The sequence below is a fragment of the Sphaerodactylus townsendi genome, linkage group LG02, assembly GCF_021028975.2.
Source record: "Sphaerodactylus townsendi isolate TG3544 linkage group LG02, MPM_Stown_v2.3, whole genome shotgun sequence".
Taxonomy (NCBI): Eukaryota; Metazoa; Chordata; class Lepidosauria; order Squamata; family Sphaerodactylidae; genus Sphaerodactylus; species Sphaerodactylus townsendi.
The window spans coordinates 119,483,068-119,502,528 of NC_059426.1; the positions used below are offsets into that span (position 1 = coordinate 119,483,068).

Here is a 19,461-nt window from a genome sequence, read left to right on the forward strand (position 1 = left end):
CTTGGACAGATTTATGGAGGAGAAGTCAATCTATGGCTACCAATCTTGATCCTCCTTGATCTCAGATTGCAAATGCCTTAGCAGACCAGGTGATCAGGAGCAGCAGCTGCAGAAGGCCATTGCTTTCACATCCTGCATGTGAGCTCCCAAAAGGCATCTGATGGGCCACTGCGAGTAGCAGAGAGCTGGACTAGATGGACTCTGGTCTGATCCAGCAGGCTAGTTCTTATGTTCTTAATAATTTCCAGGAGAAAGTCTCCTACTATCATACAAAGAGAAGGATCGGGATTGTCCGGCAAGTAGTGTAATCAAAATAAATTGGGAAGTTTGGGTAAGTGTAAAGGAGTAAGATTCACAATGTTGGGAAGTTTGGGTAAGTGTAAAAGAGTAAGATTCACAATGTTTACCTGAAGCAAATGTGTGAGGTATTCGTGAAACCAAACCACATGGGCATGTAGTTACATTGATTTACAGCAATATGTATGAACAGAACTTGCATTATTGTTTGTTTGAACTATTCAGAGTTAATGGTGAAAGCTAATGAAATAGGCCTGTAAGGAATTGCAAATTAAAACTAGTGACAATAGAAGGTGGTGGATTTAAAATCATTACAATTACATTAGTTTGGATTTTTCTCAGTATTTAGATTCTGGCCATGAATTTGGATATCATTGGTTTGAAGCTGTTGTCCACCAAGAAGAACAGAAACATTTTGGTTCCAATCTATCAGTGCAGAAAAATCCTGTTGAATCATTTCTTTTTACAGTGAGACTGTTCATTCTTCATGTCTGAAAGTTTTAAAGCAAAAACTATGTGCCTAGTTTTTCTGAAATGAAACTGCTGCATTCCTGTACTTTCTCCATTCATTTTAATAGTGCCACGTCATAATTTCATAAGCATTCAGAAGTATTATAACAGAATTCTTTCTTCTGAAGGAATGGAATGAGGAATCTAAGTAAGAGCTGAACAACCACAAATTTATCCAGGAATTTTTTGTCTGATTGTCTGATTTACTACTTACAGTAGTGTTCATGGATCTACCAATACCTCCTCATCACTACCCTTTACATCTAAAGTCATTCTTCAAAAATGTTCCTTTGCTTAAGCAATTTTGGCTGAGACAAACGTCTGAATCACTTCTACTGAATCATCAATACCACAACGGCTCACAAACTTAGCAGAGGCCACACTGGTTAAAACACAGTCAGCTTCAATTTTGTTAGCAGTACATTTCACACCTAACCATTAATAGGCCAGTCAGACTGAAGGTTGTTCATCACAAGCATCATTTCAAGATTCATGAAGAGATTTTACACTGGCCCTTTTCAGTGGAATCTAGGGAGAATGTCTAAATTGATAGCAGAATTTGAGCGGGGCTACTTAGAGTAGAACTAGTGGTCTTGTACAGCAACACTCCCACCTTCACGAAGTAAACTCCACACAGCTTTGTCATTCATAAGAAGGCATTTATCATTCAGTTGCTCTATGTACAAGTAACTATATACAACGAAGAATATTCAGCAGACAATCAAAGTGCTTCACCTAACACCTGTTTCCCAAAGGAACACTGAACCAGTATCATACAAGTGCTTTTATACAAGACTCAACCAATCATGTTAAAGGTCACTTGGAACAGGTAAGAACCGGTTTGTCAGCTCTGTCTCATGCTGACTCATGCTGGATAGGATATGGACACTTTAACTATCATGACATAAATGCACTCAAAATTTATCCATAAAATTAAATCTAGGGTGGTAAACAAGCCACAAGTGTCCCTGATGCTGCTGGCTTCTTTATAACATTGGTAGGAGTAGCAGTTTGGTAATGTACACTTTTCTAGACCTTGAGATTATAAGGGTGTATTGCAAAAACAAAATGGAGTCTTGTGGCACTGTAAACTCTTAATGAATTGATTATAGCATAGCCTTAAATTCTGACCCACTAAAGGCTATGCTAAAATAAATCTGACATGCCTTTTTTGCTTGCACTGCAACAAACAAGACTGTTCTGGATATAACAGTTTCCATTCAGAATCCTGAAATTAGGCAAAATGCCACCTTAATTTATGCCTTCTAATCTTCTATCTTTTACAGTCCAGCTCACCTTTTGCATTAGCAATCATAAGTTTCTAGTTCACATGGTACGGCCAGAGGATTCAATGGGCAAGACTGGACTGATCATATTTCCCAGCATTCTAGGAACTACAACATATCCAGCAGTAGCATGTTGGCAGCCAATAAATTTTAAACTAATTGCATGCAAATGATGTCAATTCTATGTTTATGAATGAGCAACCTGGGGGCTTATAGGATGCTTTTCCACCGAGGCCTTTGGCAACAAATACATTGCTTGCTGTTGCTTTATGGTAATTGTAAGCACAATGAATTGCTCTTAGTACCCTTTCTTCCTCCTCATTCCCCTGTGGCTATCACAAAGCGTCCAGAAGACAGCTGGTGTGGGGGGCGGAAAGAGGAACACACAAACAGGAGAGGCAGAGAGCCTGCTTCCCTAAGCAAGAGAAGGATGGAAAGCTCGCGTGTCTCCATAGGATGCGCTAGTCACAAGTGCCAAGGGCATTAGGACCCTGAAGATTTCTCCATCTCGCTCTCTTTTCGCTCTGCAGGACTGAGCAGTGAGACAAGAGGTAAAACAAACAGCTGTGACTGCACGAGCCAGCCAAATATCAGAAGGGGAGAGAAGAGAGAGAGGATCCTATCGCCACTCCTCCGTCGGACTCTCCCACATCCCCGGTTTGATTCCTCTGAACCCCTCTTCTGCTTCTTCTGCTTCTTCTTCAGTTTACTCGGGATTCCCAGCCTCCACCGGGGCTCTTAGGATGAGGCGGATCAGGGCTAATGCCATCGCAATCCTGACCGTCGCCTGGATTCTGGGCACTTTCTATTATTTGTGGCAGGACAACAAGCCCCATTCAGCAGCATCCAGCCGATCTCCGAGCAGCGGCGGCGGCAGGAACGGGCAGAGATCAACGGGCAAACTCGAGCTCCACAAAGACGAGCGGACCATCCCCCTCATCGTAAGTGCGGCCCGAAGCAAATGGCATTGATGGTTGCAGTCCCTGACAGTCTGCTCTTGCCGGGGGGCACAGGAAGAGTTGCTGCCGCTCCGGCTGCTTTGCTGCAGGGCGAGATGCTCGTGGGAGCCGCGGTCATCCAGCCCGCCGAGAGATTGGCAGGGGCCGCTGAATGGATGGGGAGGAGGAGCGGGAAAAGGGCTGGGAGGAAGAGTTGCATTTGCGTGGCTTTCTTTGCATTTATTCCAGCTTCTTGCTTGTCACCATGGCACCATGTATAATGGGGTGTGTGTGTGTGTGAGGAAAGCAAAGGCTCAAGCCTGCTAGGTAAAGTCCTGTGAGCAGCAGGGTCCGCTGAGTTTGCTGGGGGTCAGCTCCTCCAGACTGGACTTCTTTTCCAGCGAAGGAGAAGGGGGGTGGGGGGTGGGGTGACTCCAGTTTTGGAAAAGGTTTGGTTTTGCGTTCAAGATGTGCGTGGTAAACAAGGCCAGCATGTGTAGCTTGGAGGAAAGAGGGGCATGTGCGGCAGCCGGACTTGACAGGACTCAAGGCTGTTTGTCCAGAGTGGAAATAATGCTCTAGTGTTGCACGCGCCAGGCTTGGTGGTCTAACTGAAGGGTTATTCACACATTCATACTTTTTTTTCGGGGGGGGGGGAGTGCAGCTGGGGGAGTTGTGCTTGTGTCTGCGTAATCGAATGACTGTAATGTAGAAATTAATAGTACCCGGATTTGATCTGCCACTAATCCGTGATCTCTGGAATTTTAGGAGCCAATTGCGACTTTGCAATGCAAGCTGGGAGAGTCACTTGCAACTGTAGATCTCCACTTGCGGTGTGCATCAGCCCAGAGCACTGTCAGATTTGAGCATTGTCAGATTTGTGGGCATCAAAGGTCATGGGACTGTGGTGTGTCAGGACATGATGTTGCTGGGAGGGATTCACAAGTGCAAGTGGCCCCTATTTGCTATATCCATTAATGATGCAATGGCCGGATTTGTCCTGAAATGGACTTGAGGCTGGTTTGTACTCTGCCGAGAACAAGAGAAATGCAAGTGACTTGCTTGTCTATTATAATGTGTCAAATGGGATTTACGGCCCCAGAGTCCTGCAGGGCTTACAGATCTCATTGTGGGTGAACTTCATGAGACATTTAACCGTTCTCTGCTTTGCCACTGCAGGGAGGACCCCATGGCTCCGTGGCACATGTTTTGCATGCACAAAGTCCCAGGTCCCGTTCCTCTCCTCTCCTGCAGGGTTGGGAATGTCCTTTGTTTGAGCCCCTGGAAAGTTGTTTCTGACTTTGGGAGGCAGTGATGGGCCAGGGTGGCCAATAATCTGACTCAGCAGAGGACAGGTTTGTTTAAATGTCCACTTATGAGCAAGTTCTCAGAAACTGTTAAGTCATTCTTGCTGTTTAACTGTGTGTACATACAGACACAGGATAGATGTCCACAATGGCAAAAAATGTATGGATGTGCCAAATGACACTCAGCTATGCCACATACAATGAACTGAACATTTGCTTGAGAATTCACATAGCAATGAAAGAGCTTTGTAGGTTACACATGCAGGAGTACAAGAAGATCAGTGTTCTGCATATTGTGCATGAGAGCCTGTGCATACATCCAAATTAGCTGGCCGTTTTCCATTTTTCCATTTTGTTTGTAGTGCAGGGTTCTGTATGAATAAGGTACTCTACAGAGAGCTGGGTTTTGCTCTCTTTGACCCATCTGCAACAAGGTGGCAATGGTGTGTGTGTGTGTGTGCTGCTGCTCTCTGTTACATGAGAGGAAATCATGGGAGCCTTTCATCTCTACTAGATGAAGGCTTTGCTCGGTCAAGGAAAGCTGCCCGCCTCTTGTCCAGGCTGCAAGGGATCCTAGGATAAAAGACATTTTAATAAAACTAACAGAGGACCATTGGGAGGACCTGGCAAAAAGTAGTTTAAAAAGTACAGTATGCCTAATTTTGTCTTCACAATTTATTGGCTGATGGAGGGATGGGAATTAAATTCGGAGGGAAAAGACAATGGATCTTGAATCAAAAGTATTGATTTCAGCAGTTTTGGATTGCAGTCAATAGCAGCATGCATGGTGATTTTGTTTTGCTCCTCAGTTTTTCTCATCTTTAAAATGGATTTAATAAGTAACTGTTGCACATCTGAAGCATAGCTTTTAAGCAACCTAGGTGCTCTAATTCCATAGTGTCATTAACTATGGAGCTCTCCTCTATAGGTGCTGAATATATTCAGAAAGACTTCCAGTGTATTTTTTAAAATCAGTGCCAGAGATGCTCTCCAATAAATATTTTTACAAAACGAGAATTGATTAGCAGGCTTAATGTGGTGCACTGTGATTTTCCTAGACCTCCTACTAGACATCTGCTATGGATTTTCAGTAGTGTTTTTTGGGGAAGGCAATGGCAAACCACCTCTGCCCCACTTTTGCCTGAAATGCCCTGGGATTGGGATCGCCATGAGAGAATTATGATTCAATGGCAATTCTTCTTGGACAAGCATATTGATCTCTCTGTAGCTCTACCTTTTCATATTCAGAATGAAAGAAGTAATATATACTGTACTACTATTTTTTTTGCTGTTGGCTGCATTATTGTTTTGAAATGTTTAGATGAAAAGTAATGCATTACATAGTGCTCATAGAAGCATGCGAAGGGCTCAGTTTCAAGCTGTCATTAGAAGTCATTTATGCAAAGTGCATCATGTTGGCAGAATGATGCTGCAAAGATGGTACAGAGTTATACAGACAGAGTTAAAATTTAAGCTGAAGTTCTTCATCATGCCTCCTGAAAAAGAGAAATCTTTCCTTCACTCACTTCCCTTCAGTAATTGGCTTGATCATATTCTTCGTATCAGACCCGTTTCATCTCAGCACATCCTTTCCACATTTCTGTCCTGTGCTGGGGAGAAAAAATAATAAATAAAAGAATGGGAGGGGGAGGGGTACGGTATGCAGTACAATGTCCTCTTCTTCCCAGGCTGGGCGAAACATTCTCTGGGGACTTGAACTTAACAGCAGCCCAGTAGTGCCTTAAAGATCAACAAAATTGATTCCAGAACCAGCTTTCATGAGTCAGAGCTCACTTCATCAGATCACAAATGCTTGTGCTGGAATAAACTGTGTTAGTCGTTACACTCCTCGTTTAATGTTGCTACAACAGTCCAACCTCTGAGATGATCATCTTTGTAGACTTGAGTAGTGATCACTTGGTTTAATGAAAAACCAGAATGGAGACAGGGTTTTTTTCTAGAATGGATGTTTTTTTCTCTCTGCCCCTGTAAGCATCAAGTCAATAGCCACAGTCCTATTGCTGTGACCTCAAGTGACCATTGTACATATATTGACCTGTCAGTGTAGTGAGTGGGTAATAGGATTGTACAGGGTGTCATTTGAATTACAATCAGTGCCAGTGGTAGTAATGCCACCAGATTGCTAGATTGCCCCGGGGGCAGGGGGCAAGGGAATTGGGAATCTAGAGAATCTGGACTGCAGACATCAGAGGGGAAATGAGGGGCAGGTGGACAGAACAACTGAACAGAGCAAGGAATAGTGCTTTTGTCTTGAGTCATGTTGTAGTGGGCAGCGGGGTTACAGATGTCTTTGCTGGAAAGAATTCCCAATAGGGCAGTAGAACCCTACACATGAGCTAGTTGGCTTGTGATGCTCAGTCATTTGCATTGGTGTATGCAAATTTGTGGGAGACTCTGCCCCCTTTCCCCAGTTTCACATTGGAAAAGGTCCTTGAGAGGGAACCAGTCTAAATACAGGGAGAAAGATAGTATGTGCTTATTTCATGGGCAAGCATTGACCTTGCCTTCCACTGATATCTTGCTGTGACTGCATTAGCACTGGAGTGGCTGTTCTAACTTCACTGTGGCCAGGATGTTTGCACAACAGTTATCTCCTGCCCCGCAAGGATTTTGATGCACAGTAAACAGTAGGTGAGCACCACTGTTGGTCCATTTCCCTCAAATTCTGCACTTCTCACTCTATAATCTCACGGAATGCTCACATTAGACCTGACTTGCAATTGGCCATTAATTAGCCTGATGATAAGAATCACATGCAAAGGAGGGCCCCTTGTATAAGCCATCAGTGTGGCACAGGTTTTTAACATAGGATGTGTGGGTGTCAGATTTCCCGTTCAGACAATAAATCACTTGAGGTGTCAAGGCTTTTATTGAAGACATGTCAGGAAACTAGAAAGAGAGTTCTGGTGGAAAGCATGCCAAACTCTCGATAATATGAGTGTAAATTCCCACCCTCATATGAGAAGCAGACAGTTCACATTGTCCAGCCTGGAGCCTCCTTCCAGCCACAGAACTCTCAAGGCCACAGCTAGAAGTGATAACACAGCACCTGCGAAAATGAAAGCGAATTCCCCCCCCCCCCCCCATGGCAGCATCATGACAGTGGGTAGGAAAGGGACTAGGAACATTTTTGTTGAGCTGATACTTTGTGCTCATCTGTTCAAGATTTCTCACTATCAATGTTTACAAGTTACACATTCCAGATTAAAAGCCATTCCTTAGCATACATTTGGAGAGAGGATATGAAGCTGGCTGAAAAGTAAAGAGCAGACATGGATGAATTCATGCAGTCTTCATACAAACACACATTATGAAAACTTTTCTTTAAAAAGAATCACCTAAAAGAACCTGGTAATGCCCTTAATTTTGGCCAGGGTTTGCTGCAGAGATCATGCCAACTTCATTGTGACTGCAAGCATATTCAGTAGACTGAGAAGCAAAAGATCCTTGACATGCATGATTTTTGATTATTTTAGAACAATGGTTCTCAATTTTAAAAAGTGCAATTTCAGTTGTCGTGATGGCCAGATTTGTTGCTAAAGAAGTCATGTTTCCATAGTCTGAAACCCTGGACCACAGCTCCAGAAGGAACTCTAAAATTTTCTTCCCCCGATCCCCATGAAATTGGCTTAAATTGAAAGTATAAAAAATAATGAATACATTTGGAACTGTTGTGATTTGCCTTCTTTTCTTCTGTCATGCTCTGAGTCACATTTTCAGTCTTTTCTCTGAAATCGTTAAGATGTAACATTTGCAAAAAAAAAAAACCCCTGGAAACTGGTGGTGGAAATTGCTCAATTGTAGCATTTTAAAGGCATTTCTAAATCTTGGGAGGCGGAGAAAAGGGAGACAAAACAGAACTTCTATTAAAAAAATATTTATGTGAAAAATAAACACAATAACAACCTTGCATTGGGTCAGCCTCTCAGAAGGGCTCCCCCCCCACACAGAAAACAGGCCTATCCCACTCACTTCATTAAGGACTTTGAAACCAAGGCATCATTTCTAAGCATATTCATTTGCAAAAGCCTCATGGCAAAAGGTCCCCAGAATAATGCTTTTAATCTGCATCTGAGAGAACAGACATGATGCCTGCCTCATAACTCTTATCAAAGCTACTGCTGCCTTGGCCATTATTTTCCTGTAAACTGCAGGATAAAATTGAATCAACTGTGAGGTTTGTAATGCTTCTGAACAAAGGCAACCAATGTGTTCTGTTCTATTTATCTCAGAAAGCAGCTTCCACAAGAACTAACCCAGGCGTCAGGGGCAGAGGCTTCTTGGGAGTGTTGGCAAAAACATGGATCTCTTTGTACCAGTCTTACCACCTGTGGATAAGGAACAGCCCTTCATTGCTTTTGGATCACAAGAAGCCTAAAACTTCTCTACAACCTGGGGAGACATGAGGTTGCCTGGAGAGCTATTTTTGCTGGCTTAGCCCCTTCCCCTTAATGCTGGAAGTGTGGTGGATTAGCTGGTTGTAACCCCTTGATAAGGGCAGGACATTCTGCACATATTTGGTGGCCCTCTATTATTAATTCCATAATAGAATCCTGACACTGAAAATAGATCTCCAGTCCTGATGCCTCGGGGCTAAATTAAGCTCCAGCAAAATCTCTCCGCAGAGCAAGTACTGGCTTCCTTGCTAAAGTTTAATGATTGTTTCGATGGGTTGTTGCTATTTTTGTTATATCTGTAAGCTTTCTTTGGTCTACAGGGAAGTGTGGTAAAATGAATACATAGAAATTGATCCTGGGCCTTTTCCAGAGGCCCATAAATCCCTGTTCCATTGTGAATTTTTCCCTAAAATACATGAAGGAAGATTTCAGAATCCACTTCTAGAATATGGGTTTTTCTGGGAATTTTTTAAAAAACAGCATCCATAGTGCAGACCACCTAGACTCCAAGCTGGACAGAATCTGTGAAGGCACAGACAGATGTGCCGAAAATCATTGTTCTGTCAGGCAAAATGTGTGAATACGCTGCTCTACTTTGGAGTAGGATTGTGTGTGGATGGAGAAGGGTGTTGAAACTTCCAATCTCCACACAGTTGTGCTAATGAAACTTGGCTGTCCTCACAGTTGTTAGAATTTTAATGGCATTTTACAGATCTATCTGTATATCTAGTTTGCCTTTTATGGATGATCCTTGAACCTCTAACTGCAACATGGCTGTGACAGGTTTGGCTGATATACTCTCCCTTTTGTCTTTAAATCTGGTGATGGGAAAAGCTATTTTTGTGTTACTTCTACCTTCCTCATAACTCATGAAACCAGTCCAAGATGGGAATTGAGACCTGCAAATGAATGTTGGACTTTGTTCCAGTTTGCAGACCCATGCAGTCCTAGGCAAAATTACACCCTTCTAAATCTATTAAAGTCAGCTGGCTTTGAAGGATGTAACTCTGCTTTGGACTGCTCTGTTAATGTAGCATAGGATCACCAGGCCATCTAATTATATACCATTCCTATCTTAGTTTCATTCTGAGTGGGTAGAATATGCATGTAGAGTTGAGAGTTTCCTGTTCTGGGTTAGGGAATTTCTAAAGATTTGGGGATAATGCCTGGGGGATGGGGGTGGGGAGGATTGGAGTTTGTGAAAGAGGGGGCGCTCAACAAGGATGCAGTATAATAGAGTCTGTCCTTCCCATCTGCCATTTCCTGCAGGGGAACTGACCTATGTGCTCTGGAGATCAGTTGTAATTGCTGAGGTATTCCAAGCATCACCTTGAGGTTGGCAATCCTAAACACAGTGGTATTATTGCAGCACAAAATCTTCCTCCCCTCCCCCACCAACATACATCAATCTACTGTATGTAGAGAGTCTGAATGTGTATAAATTATACATGGGTAGGCTCATCTGTGTTTGGAAATCAGGTCATTTTTCGGGGATCTTGTTCCTAGATATGGAGCTGATACTTACACAGTCTGTACATGCCTCAAATTCTGTACACAGAGTAGACTAAATAGGTGTAACCAGATGGTGGAGCTGACTTCTGCCATCCCACTTCCTGGCTCCCTATGTATTCAGTTTGCTCAGATGGCACATTTGAAAAGTGCTGGGTACTCACAATGTCCGCAACTTTTGGATTGGTAAGTCTTATTTAGCTCTGGCATACTTGGAAATTTAATTTTGCAATATTTTGAGTTGGTACTAACACTTGACATTTCTAAGCAGGTTAACATTTTTGAAGATGCAAGATGATAATATAATTGGCACATTTATGTCGTCTAAACAAGAAAATGTGTTTTCTGAATTTTAGAAAAATGCACATTTTGAATAATGTTTTTAAAAAGTCCTTCGGCAGGGTTTATCATCAGACACATGAAAATGTATTTTTTTGGTTTGCTTAATACTATGTAATTACTAGCGGACCCGGCCACACATTGCTGTGGCAATTGTCCTTCTCATCACAGTCCGCAACCCACACAGATGTCCATGCAGGTCCAATGATCCCCAGCATAGCCTTTTGGGGTGGTCAAATGGAATCCCTCTTTCCCTTTTCAATGCACATCGTTATATGGCACTGTCTTAGTTTTTTAGTATAAGGTAACCCTTCCCATTCCACAACAGAACTGTCCAGAGTGCGAATCCCGCTGTCCATGAAGCTGATTGACACGCACAGTCCTGGGTTGGGTAAGGCAGAACTGGGGCAAGCAGGCTATCCCAGTCAGGCAGCAGAGGCAGGGCGGTGAGGCGCTCAGATTGAGGCCAGCTCCCTGGGTTCTTAAAGGGCCATGTGCAAAAGAAGTGGAGCTGGTAGTGTTGGTTTGCCCCCACCCTGCAGATTGTCTTAGAAGAAAAAGGCAAACTCCAGCTCATTTTTAGTAAAAGAGAGCTATGGCGAATATGGGTGAGGAAGTGGGTAAGTGGTGGTTGGATGTGAGGGAGGGCAGAGTGAGGTGTGTGAGGATAAGCTGGATGTGTATGAGAGTATGTGTGTTGTGTGGTAGCAGTGGGTGAGGCACAGAGAGTGAAAGTTACCAGTGGGTGAGGGGGGGAAACCCCACCCGACATCTCACATGGCAAAGTGTGTATGTGTTTCACTTCCACTCGTATTATCTAACAGTATTACCTATTTACTGTTTTCACTGATCATCTCTGGCCATCTCTGTGAACATTCTAAGGGCATACCAAGGCCTCAGGCCACAGACATGCTGCACGAACATTCTAAGGGTGAAAGTTAAACAGAGGCAGCTTCATGGCCTGGTGCGCCAGGAAAAAACGTTTTACCTGGCTCAGGTATGGACTTTCGGCGATTTGAAGGTCCGATTACCTGCCCACAACAGGGAGGAACGTTCTGTGAAAATTTGGGGGCGATCCGTCCAGCAGCTTCTGAGGGAGACCATCAGGGACAAACACACGCTTAGATTTATATATATATATAGATTTCTTTATTTAATCTGCATAAAGCAAGTACACCAAATTTCTTCTGGCAAATATGGGCAAGCATGAAATATTATACTTAAAAACCCATTCAGGCCTGAAATCTCTCACTAGCTCCAGGCAACATGGTTTATTATCTCTTTTTCCCTCCCCTCAAAAATCTCTTATAAATGAAGAATACATAGTCTTGTAAGCCGTGTTATAGGCATCTGCAGATGTCCAAATCTAGCAGCTCAAAGGGGGCTTACAAATGTTCCTTCCAATAATGCAGCTGACCTCCCACCTTGTTCCACTGTTACCCCTGACAACCCTGGCTCAAGTATTGCAGCTGTCTGGGGGGAAAAGTGAAATTCTTAGTAATATATAATTCTTTTCCTCATTCTTCCCTGCTGAGGCATTACCTTCCATCTCTGTGATGCATGAATCTGATGATGTTCATATGTTGTCTGTAATAAGAATAAATATTTCCAACTTTCCTTTCCATCTGCATTGTGCAAAAACATATTTTTCCTCCCAAATCTACGCAGATACAACAGATATAAGTGCAGATATAAGTACAGATATAACAATTTAAGTGCAACTGCTTCTCTGATGCCGGTTTACATGTAAGGTTGAAGCTTTTTGGATGTTTTGCCAAAGAATAAAACAATTTGGAAGGAATAGCTTTCCCACCTTCCTGATGATATGGTTGCATCTAATAGGGGTTCATTAGCCATTTTCATACTAGTCAGTGCATTGCCACACCCAACCCAGATATTGCAGGAGTTGCTGTTTTCTCCATCCCACATGCTGTTCAAGATCTTTGGAAATGGTGGCACCTTTTAGAGCACTAGTAGTGGGCATCAGATTCAATAGTAGGGACTATTTTCAATTAAAAAGTGGGTCTTTGGCATTTGTCAGAATAATTTATGTGCATATCCAGCAGAAGCGTAGCTGGGCAGGAGTGCACCCAGGACACACACTGTGTTTTCCACTTCCCGTGGCCCCTCCCCCTCCTTCATTTACCTTATATACTCGTATATAAGTCTACTTTTTCAGCACATTTTTTGTGCTGAAAAAAGCCCCCCTCGACTTATATGCGAGTGAACAGGTGGCGAGCGGGTGGGGGGAACGAGTGGTGAGCGAAAAAAGGCTGGGAGCTGAGGGTGTTTTTCTGCACCTGCTCCCTGCTATGTGGACACAAAGGCAGCTCCCAGGGAAGCCTTGGGCTGTTGCTTCGCTGCACTACAGGTGGCCAGTAGGTTCATTCACAGTGAATATTCAGTGAATAGGTGTGAATATTAAATATTAAATTTATATGTTATATTAAATGTTCACATTTAATATAAGCTCCATGAATGCTAGGGAGCCATACTCATTGGGAAATCTGCACCATCGGAGCCCATGGTGGCAGGAATTCCCCCCAAATAAACAGGGTACAGCGGCCCTCTCCTTCTACTGCATTCCACATCTGGTATCAGAGGTTTGATGCTTATGTATGTGGAGGCCCCCTTCAATCTCCATGGTTAGTAGCCTTTGAGGGACTGCCCCCATGAACCCGGCCAACTCCATTTTTAAGCTATCTGCCCTTACGGCCATCAGTATTTCCAGTGGCAGTGAATTCCACAGTTGAATTACTTTTGAGTAAATAAATCATTCCTAATGCCTGTCCTAAGCACAGGGGATAGTGATGAACCAGGAGCTGTCCATTCCTTCCCAGCCATGCTATCAACTCCACAATGGTGGCCTGCCTGTTCAAAATTATTTTTTCCTAAATGACTGCTGCTGATATCTGTCCTGGCACATTGTCGGGCCCATCAACCTCCTCCCAATAACCAGACTCAGGTGTATCGAAATCAGTTTATTTCATCAGAGTAAACCAACAGGGGATTTGCTGGATCTAATATTCTCACACTAAGCATCAGCAGCCTGTAACTCCTGCTATGCAACCCCTCCCTCTAACTGTTTTCACAAAAGTGAAAGTGTTCACACACCATGTAGTTCCTCCAATGTCAGAACACTGATAAGGGCCAGGGGCTGTCTGGCTAGGGAAGGAAAACCATTACTACAAGCCTCTAAACATGCCAAGTTCTTCACAAGCAGGGATTCTTTGGTGCCACAGTCTCCCGTACTCCCTGAGGTGAGCATGGCAAGGTGAGTTGGCATGTCCAGATATCACTTCAAATTCTGCATGTTTTCCAAAGGTCGATCCTATTGACCACTCATGAAAGTGCTTGGGCAAGGGGAACAGTGACATACTGGCTCTCTGCATCTTACTGGGAACAACTTTCTTGCTAGTGTGATGATGCCTGTGGTGCAGAGGGAGATAACACAAACAGGAATCAGTAGAGGCTTGATCATGTTACAGGCAAGTAGGACTCCGCCTGATGGCAAAAAGTCAGTATTTTTGTGTATCATTCCGTGCCTAAAACTGTGCATAGTAGTAGTAATCCTTGAATTCTGCTGCCTGTGAAAGTTTTTGAAACACTGGAGGAGCAGCTTAGTCATGGCAGTGATTAGAGAAGCAAAAGAGAAGCAAAAAAACCCTGGTTAACAAAGCTTTCCTGCCCTCTAGGATCACTGCACAATTGCTTCAGATTGTATTCTTTAGTGTTCTGTCTTGTTCAATTTCAAATATGTCAAAGCATGTGGCTTCCCTCCCCTAGCAGATAATTTAATAGCTGGTACATCTCCCTGTCCAATAACCACTATTACAGTTCCCTTGCTGAAACCCCACCGTTTTAATCACACTAAATATCTTTTCTGCTTTCCTCTTTTGTATTCATAGACAAAGGCTTGGTCATAAATTTAAAAATACTGAATAATCATTTAAGATCTTTTTGTCCTTTTAAATGTAATCATCCCTCAGTGCTAGAGTAAAATGTTGTGTGAGGACTGGTGCCCCTGATTCCAGCAGATCAGTGATTTTATGTAAGGGGCTTGGGCCGTTAGTTCTGGTCACATGACTGTGGACTTTCACACATGACTGTAGTGCCATAGCATCTCCCAGGGCATTACAGCAACAGGACCAGTGTGAATATTGAGACAGTGTGCTTTGCATCTGGCATGGTGGCTGTGAAAGCCTCAGCTTCCATTTTTTTAAAAGGAAAAAGGCAAGCAAACTCTCATTTCAAAGGCAACATCAGTGAGTGTACACCAGTCCACAGAAATACGTGGAACTACTTTAGACCTAGTCAGATCATTTTTGGCCCTTTCCCCACTTTCCCTAAGCCCCGCGCTACTCTCCTCAAGTAGCGCGGGGTCCAGCTTCCTTCCCCACTTCAGAGTGGCGAGAGCGCCCGGCAGCACCGGAGGCCTTTGCTGCACCTCTCTCCGCCCCCTCAAGGTCGCGAGGAATTCCTGGCATGCCTTTGGAAATAGAGAAGCAGCCTTTTGACGACCCCAGCTCAGAGCACTGGAGTCGAGTGGGTAGAAGCTCAGAGGCGCGCGCGTACAGAATTGTGCATGACGCTTATGAATTCTTGCCCGCAGTAACATAAAACCTCGAGGAGCAAAGGTGAGTGGGGAAAGGGCCATTGTCTGACCCAAAGGTCCTCAATGTGACACTTTTAGTACGCACCAAGTGTTTTTAGAAAGTAGGCAGGGCCTAATGAGTTTTCCCCAGTAGGGCTTTGATTGGCCAGTGGAGACTTTGACTGGCCACTGTTCAGATTTTTTAAAACGTTGATTCAGCAGCAGCTGCCACTGCTTAAATAATATGAATTAAAGAATCTTAAATATATATTAGTTTAAAAAGGCATCCTGTTAAACAATTTTTGTATGAAATGTTGAAGTTACTATTAGAGTTACGAATAACCTTTCTCCCTGGTATTTTGTGGCTGGCTCATCCTTTTGTGGCATTTTTGTGGAAAATCTCAAACACTCCAACAAAAGATCATGCTTCTTTTGGGAATACAGAGGGATGGGGCTGGATACTCTTAGAAACAGACCCCTTAATGGCTTGGGAGCCACATGTGGCTCTTTGAAAGGCTACCTGTGGCTCATTGGAGTGCTGCTCCCTATGGTACCCACTCTATATTCCAGGAAAGTGGGCAATTTCTTTGTGAATTGAAATGATTTCTTATTTTTGTAAGCACAACATGAAATAACACTAGTTAGCTTTTTCAGAACTAGAGTAAAACTTGAAGGGAACTTTTATCCAAGTTAAACATTTATTATTAAATATTATTAACTTTCAGCCTAGCAGATTCTAGAAGACTCAGGAACTTGCACACTGGTTTGCATTATAATTGTAATTCGTAGGGGTGGCCATACCAAGCTTTTGGTAGAGACATGGTGGGAGGCCAGTATACCCAGTGTGATGAAAACACATCTAGGGAAATCCTGGAGGATGGCGGGTAGTTTTAGGAATCACCAGAATCTCTATGGTAGTTTTCCACAATCCACAGTGTGAGTACCACCAGACTTGATGGTTGCAATCATGTGTTATGTGCAGCGCAACATATTTACAGCTGCTTTTCAGTAATTACAAACACTTTCGTCCTTTCTAGTGTAGATAATGCTTCTAATAGTGTTGGATCCAGACTGATTTTTCTCTTCAAGAAATTGAACATTCCTGCCACTCACATCTTACTGTAGGCCACTGATCTCCAGAAAATGCTGCTCCTGGGGGAGAGGGAACCCTGAGGATTAATGTGGATTGGAGGGTCTGTAGCAGAAAGGGAGAATCAGTGGAAATTTCCATTAGTAGAAAATTTAGTCTGGATCCAACCCATGGTCTCTTGATGCCTCACCTAATGTTGTATAATCTGCTTGTTTTGTTTTGTTCTGGCCATTTTAGTTTAACAAATACTTGAAATAACTTTTCATGTGCAAAAAACATATCAAGCAACCACACTGTAAAGTGAAGTTCACATCTGAAGCTGTAGACCTAAATGTGAACAGGGAATTTCTCTTGAGTCACACTGACATCTCCCTTTCATAAACTGTTTATTGGTTGTATTCCCTTGGCTACATCTAGTACTGTGAGGTTTTATATGTTCTGCTCTTACATAATTTTATTAATGTTCTTTATTGCAGTTGTTATGCTTGATCATGTTCTTTATTCTTTATTTGTCCCTCCTGGTTTCAACAATAAACATATTTAGGTCTGTAACATTTTGTTTTTCCAACCAACTGGGATTGTGTGTTTCTGCGATTGTGCTTCTTACCCACAGCACACTGCCTGCCAAATTTTAGAGCGAACACAAAGAAAAGCCCTCATTTCATTGACAATGTACTTTCTGGCTTGACTATTGAACTCACATGAAAACACTGACATGTGAACAATGTCTTCTGGGATCTTCAAGCAGAGTATTTTGGGTATCTATTTTCAAATAAAAAAGGAGTGCATGGGTGTAAGGATCTCAGCCTCAGCTCATCCTTTGCCATATCTTGCCCTGTTCCAAGACTTCTTCCAGCTGGTCGTGATACTGGAAGTGGCTAGGACTGGTGAGAATGCTGGGGGAAACAGAGCACATTATGTGGAAGGAGCAAGATTTAACTTCCTTCACCTGTAATGTTGCTAACATTTAGCTGAGGCCTGGAAATCTCCTGCAACTAAAACAGAGAACAGTTGATTTGGAGAGAGGCCTCAATGGAATTATACCCTGCTGAGGTCCCTTCCCTCACTGAACACCACTGTCCTTAGGCTCCACCCCCAAATCACCAGAAATTTGCCAACCTGGGGTTGGCAGACCTACTCTCCTATACAGTCCAGATGTTTAAAGCTAGACCTCCATTCTCCATTTTCTTTACATGTGCTTTCCCCTTAAAAAAAGAGATTGCTTCCTAAGTACAAAAGACCACAATATATATAGCAAGATAAGTATAATATATTTTATCTATTGCCTGAATCATAATGAAAAAGAATATGTTGTTTTTCTTTTCTTTTGAAACTGGTAACTCAAACCAAGACAATTGTAACTGTTCTAGTCCCTCTTTCTTTCTTCTGAAATTCAAGGGCAGTCTTCATGTTATTTAAAAATTTGCTTTGTGTTATTTACCATCTCTTCATTTAACAGTTTTAGTTAATTCTGAAAGTTTGACAGTTTTCCAGATCCTGTTAACCCATTACTTAACTGGTGGATTTTTATGAACTCTTCTAAATTTTGGTAGTAGTCATCTACTACCAAATTGATACCATATTGTAATGGTAATAACTTGATAACAAAGTGATACCATACTGTAATGGTAATGACTTAATCACTGGCAAGCCCTGAATGAATAACTTTATGGTCCGTTGGTAGCTTGACACCTTCCAGTCACTTAATGTACCATAATTTGCTCCCATTAATCTTGAATCACAGGGCATTGCCACCACACATGTAAAAAAACAAATCAATTTTATGTAACCAATCAGGAGGTTATCTTTACTGCTGTAAAGAACAACTTCATAAATGGTTTTTGTCAAGGACATTAAAATACAGTGTTAAGAACTGCTTTGGTCTAGTCTTGACATGGGTTGGAGACTCCTCAGGGGAAGATGATTTGCCCATGATCCAAGGTACACCCAGTGCTCCAAGCACCTAACAATGTGGAGGGAGGCCCCACGCCAATTGCACAACAGCATTCTCCAGTTAGTGATTTGATAGAGATGGTGAATAAGAAATGTCTTGAATAGACCTGTTTGCCTCCAGAAGCCCTATGGTCTCACCCAAAATCCCAGGAACGAAAAAGATGGTAAGGTCCAAGTGGAACCCTGAATCAGGCAGATTTCATAACTGGATGCACAAGGTATCCATAAGTTACCCCTATTAGATGCCAATAAAGGCCTTGGATTGGATTGGATTTGACTGGATTGGAAGTCAGCCCTACTTGGGAGCAGAGAATTGCACAGTTAAGTCTTTGCAAGAGGAAGGGTATTCTGGCTTATTCTGGCAAGAGCAGTGGTTCTCAACCTGGGGAGCAGTGGTTCTCAACCTGGGGTTCTCAACCCTTTGGGGGTCGAACAACCCTTTCACAGGGGTTGCCTAAGACTCTCTGCATCAGTGTTCTCCATCTGTAAAATGGATACATGTTAAGGTTGGGGGTCACCACAACATGAGGAACTGTATTAAAGGGTCACGGCATTATGAAGGTTGAGAACCACTGGGCTAGAGGAAGGGTAGAGCTTTCAGTTCCCTTAGCTGGGAGCTAACCTCTACTGAGTTCATACTTCTGCTGAGGGGTTTCTAACTGTCCAAGTCCTTTTCTGCCTCCTTGCTTTTCTCTCTGCCTTCTGCTCCTGAATCTCTGGAGAGTCCAGCTCTGCTCTGTCTTGGCTGCCTGCCTGTTGACTTCTCACCATTGGGCCTGCATGCATATATTGGCCAGATGAAAAATGGGATGAAGAAAAGTCTGATCTCTTACAGAGTACAAGTAAAATGTTTGCTTCTCTCCCCTGTAAATGTGCTGCCTCTGCAGGTGGGGGTGGGAATGTAACCAAATTTCTGCCTCTGGACTGAGCCCACTCAGAATACAAGTAAAACATTCACATCTCCCCTTGGACACGTGTTTCCTGTCAGAGACGTGTGTTCCTCTTCTAGCCTGAAATGCCTCCTTCATAGAGCACTGGAAAATATCAGTCCCTTGGAAGCAGCAGACATAGCATCTGAATAATGAGCAAAACACCCACTGTTGCTTATACATTAAAGAATGGAGGATAATTGATCATCACTTGGGTGGGAACATTTCTAATTCTTCCAGTTGGAAGATGATTGGACAATTAGATTATCTGTTGAGAAGTCACATCTCTTA

General features: G+C 43.0%; 1 protein-coding gene across 1 annotated transcript in view; it reads left to right on the forward strand.

The window, feature by feature from the left end:
* Positions 1-2,517: 2,517 nt before the first annotated feature.
* GALNT16 (polypeptide N-acetylgalactosaminyltransferase 16) overlaps positions 2,518-19,461 on the forward strand; it is a 188,956-nt gene continuing 172,012 nt past the window's right edge. Inside the window, exon 1 of the mRNA XM_048485048.1 lies at positions 2,518-3,034. Coding sequence (XP_048341005.1) covers positions 2,837-3,034 — 198 coding nt within the window. The 5' untranslated portion in view covers positions 2,518-2,836. The remainder of the gene's footprint in view (positions 3,035-19,461) is intronic.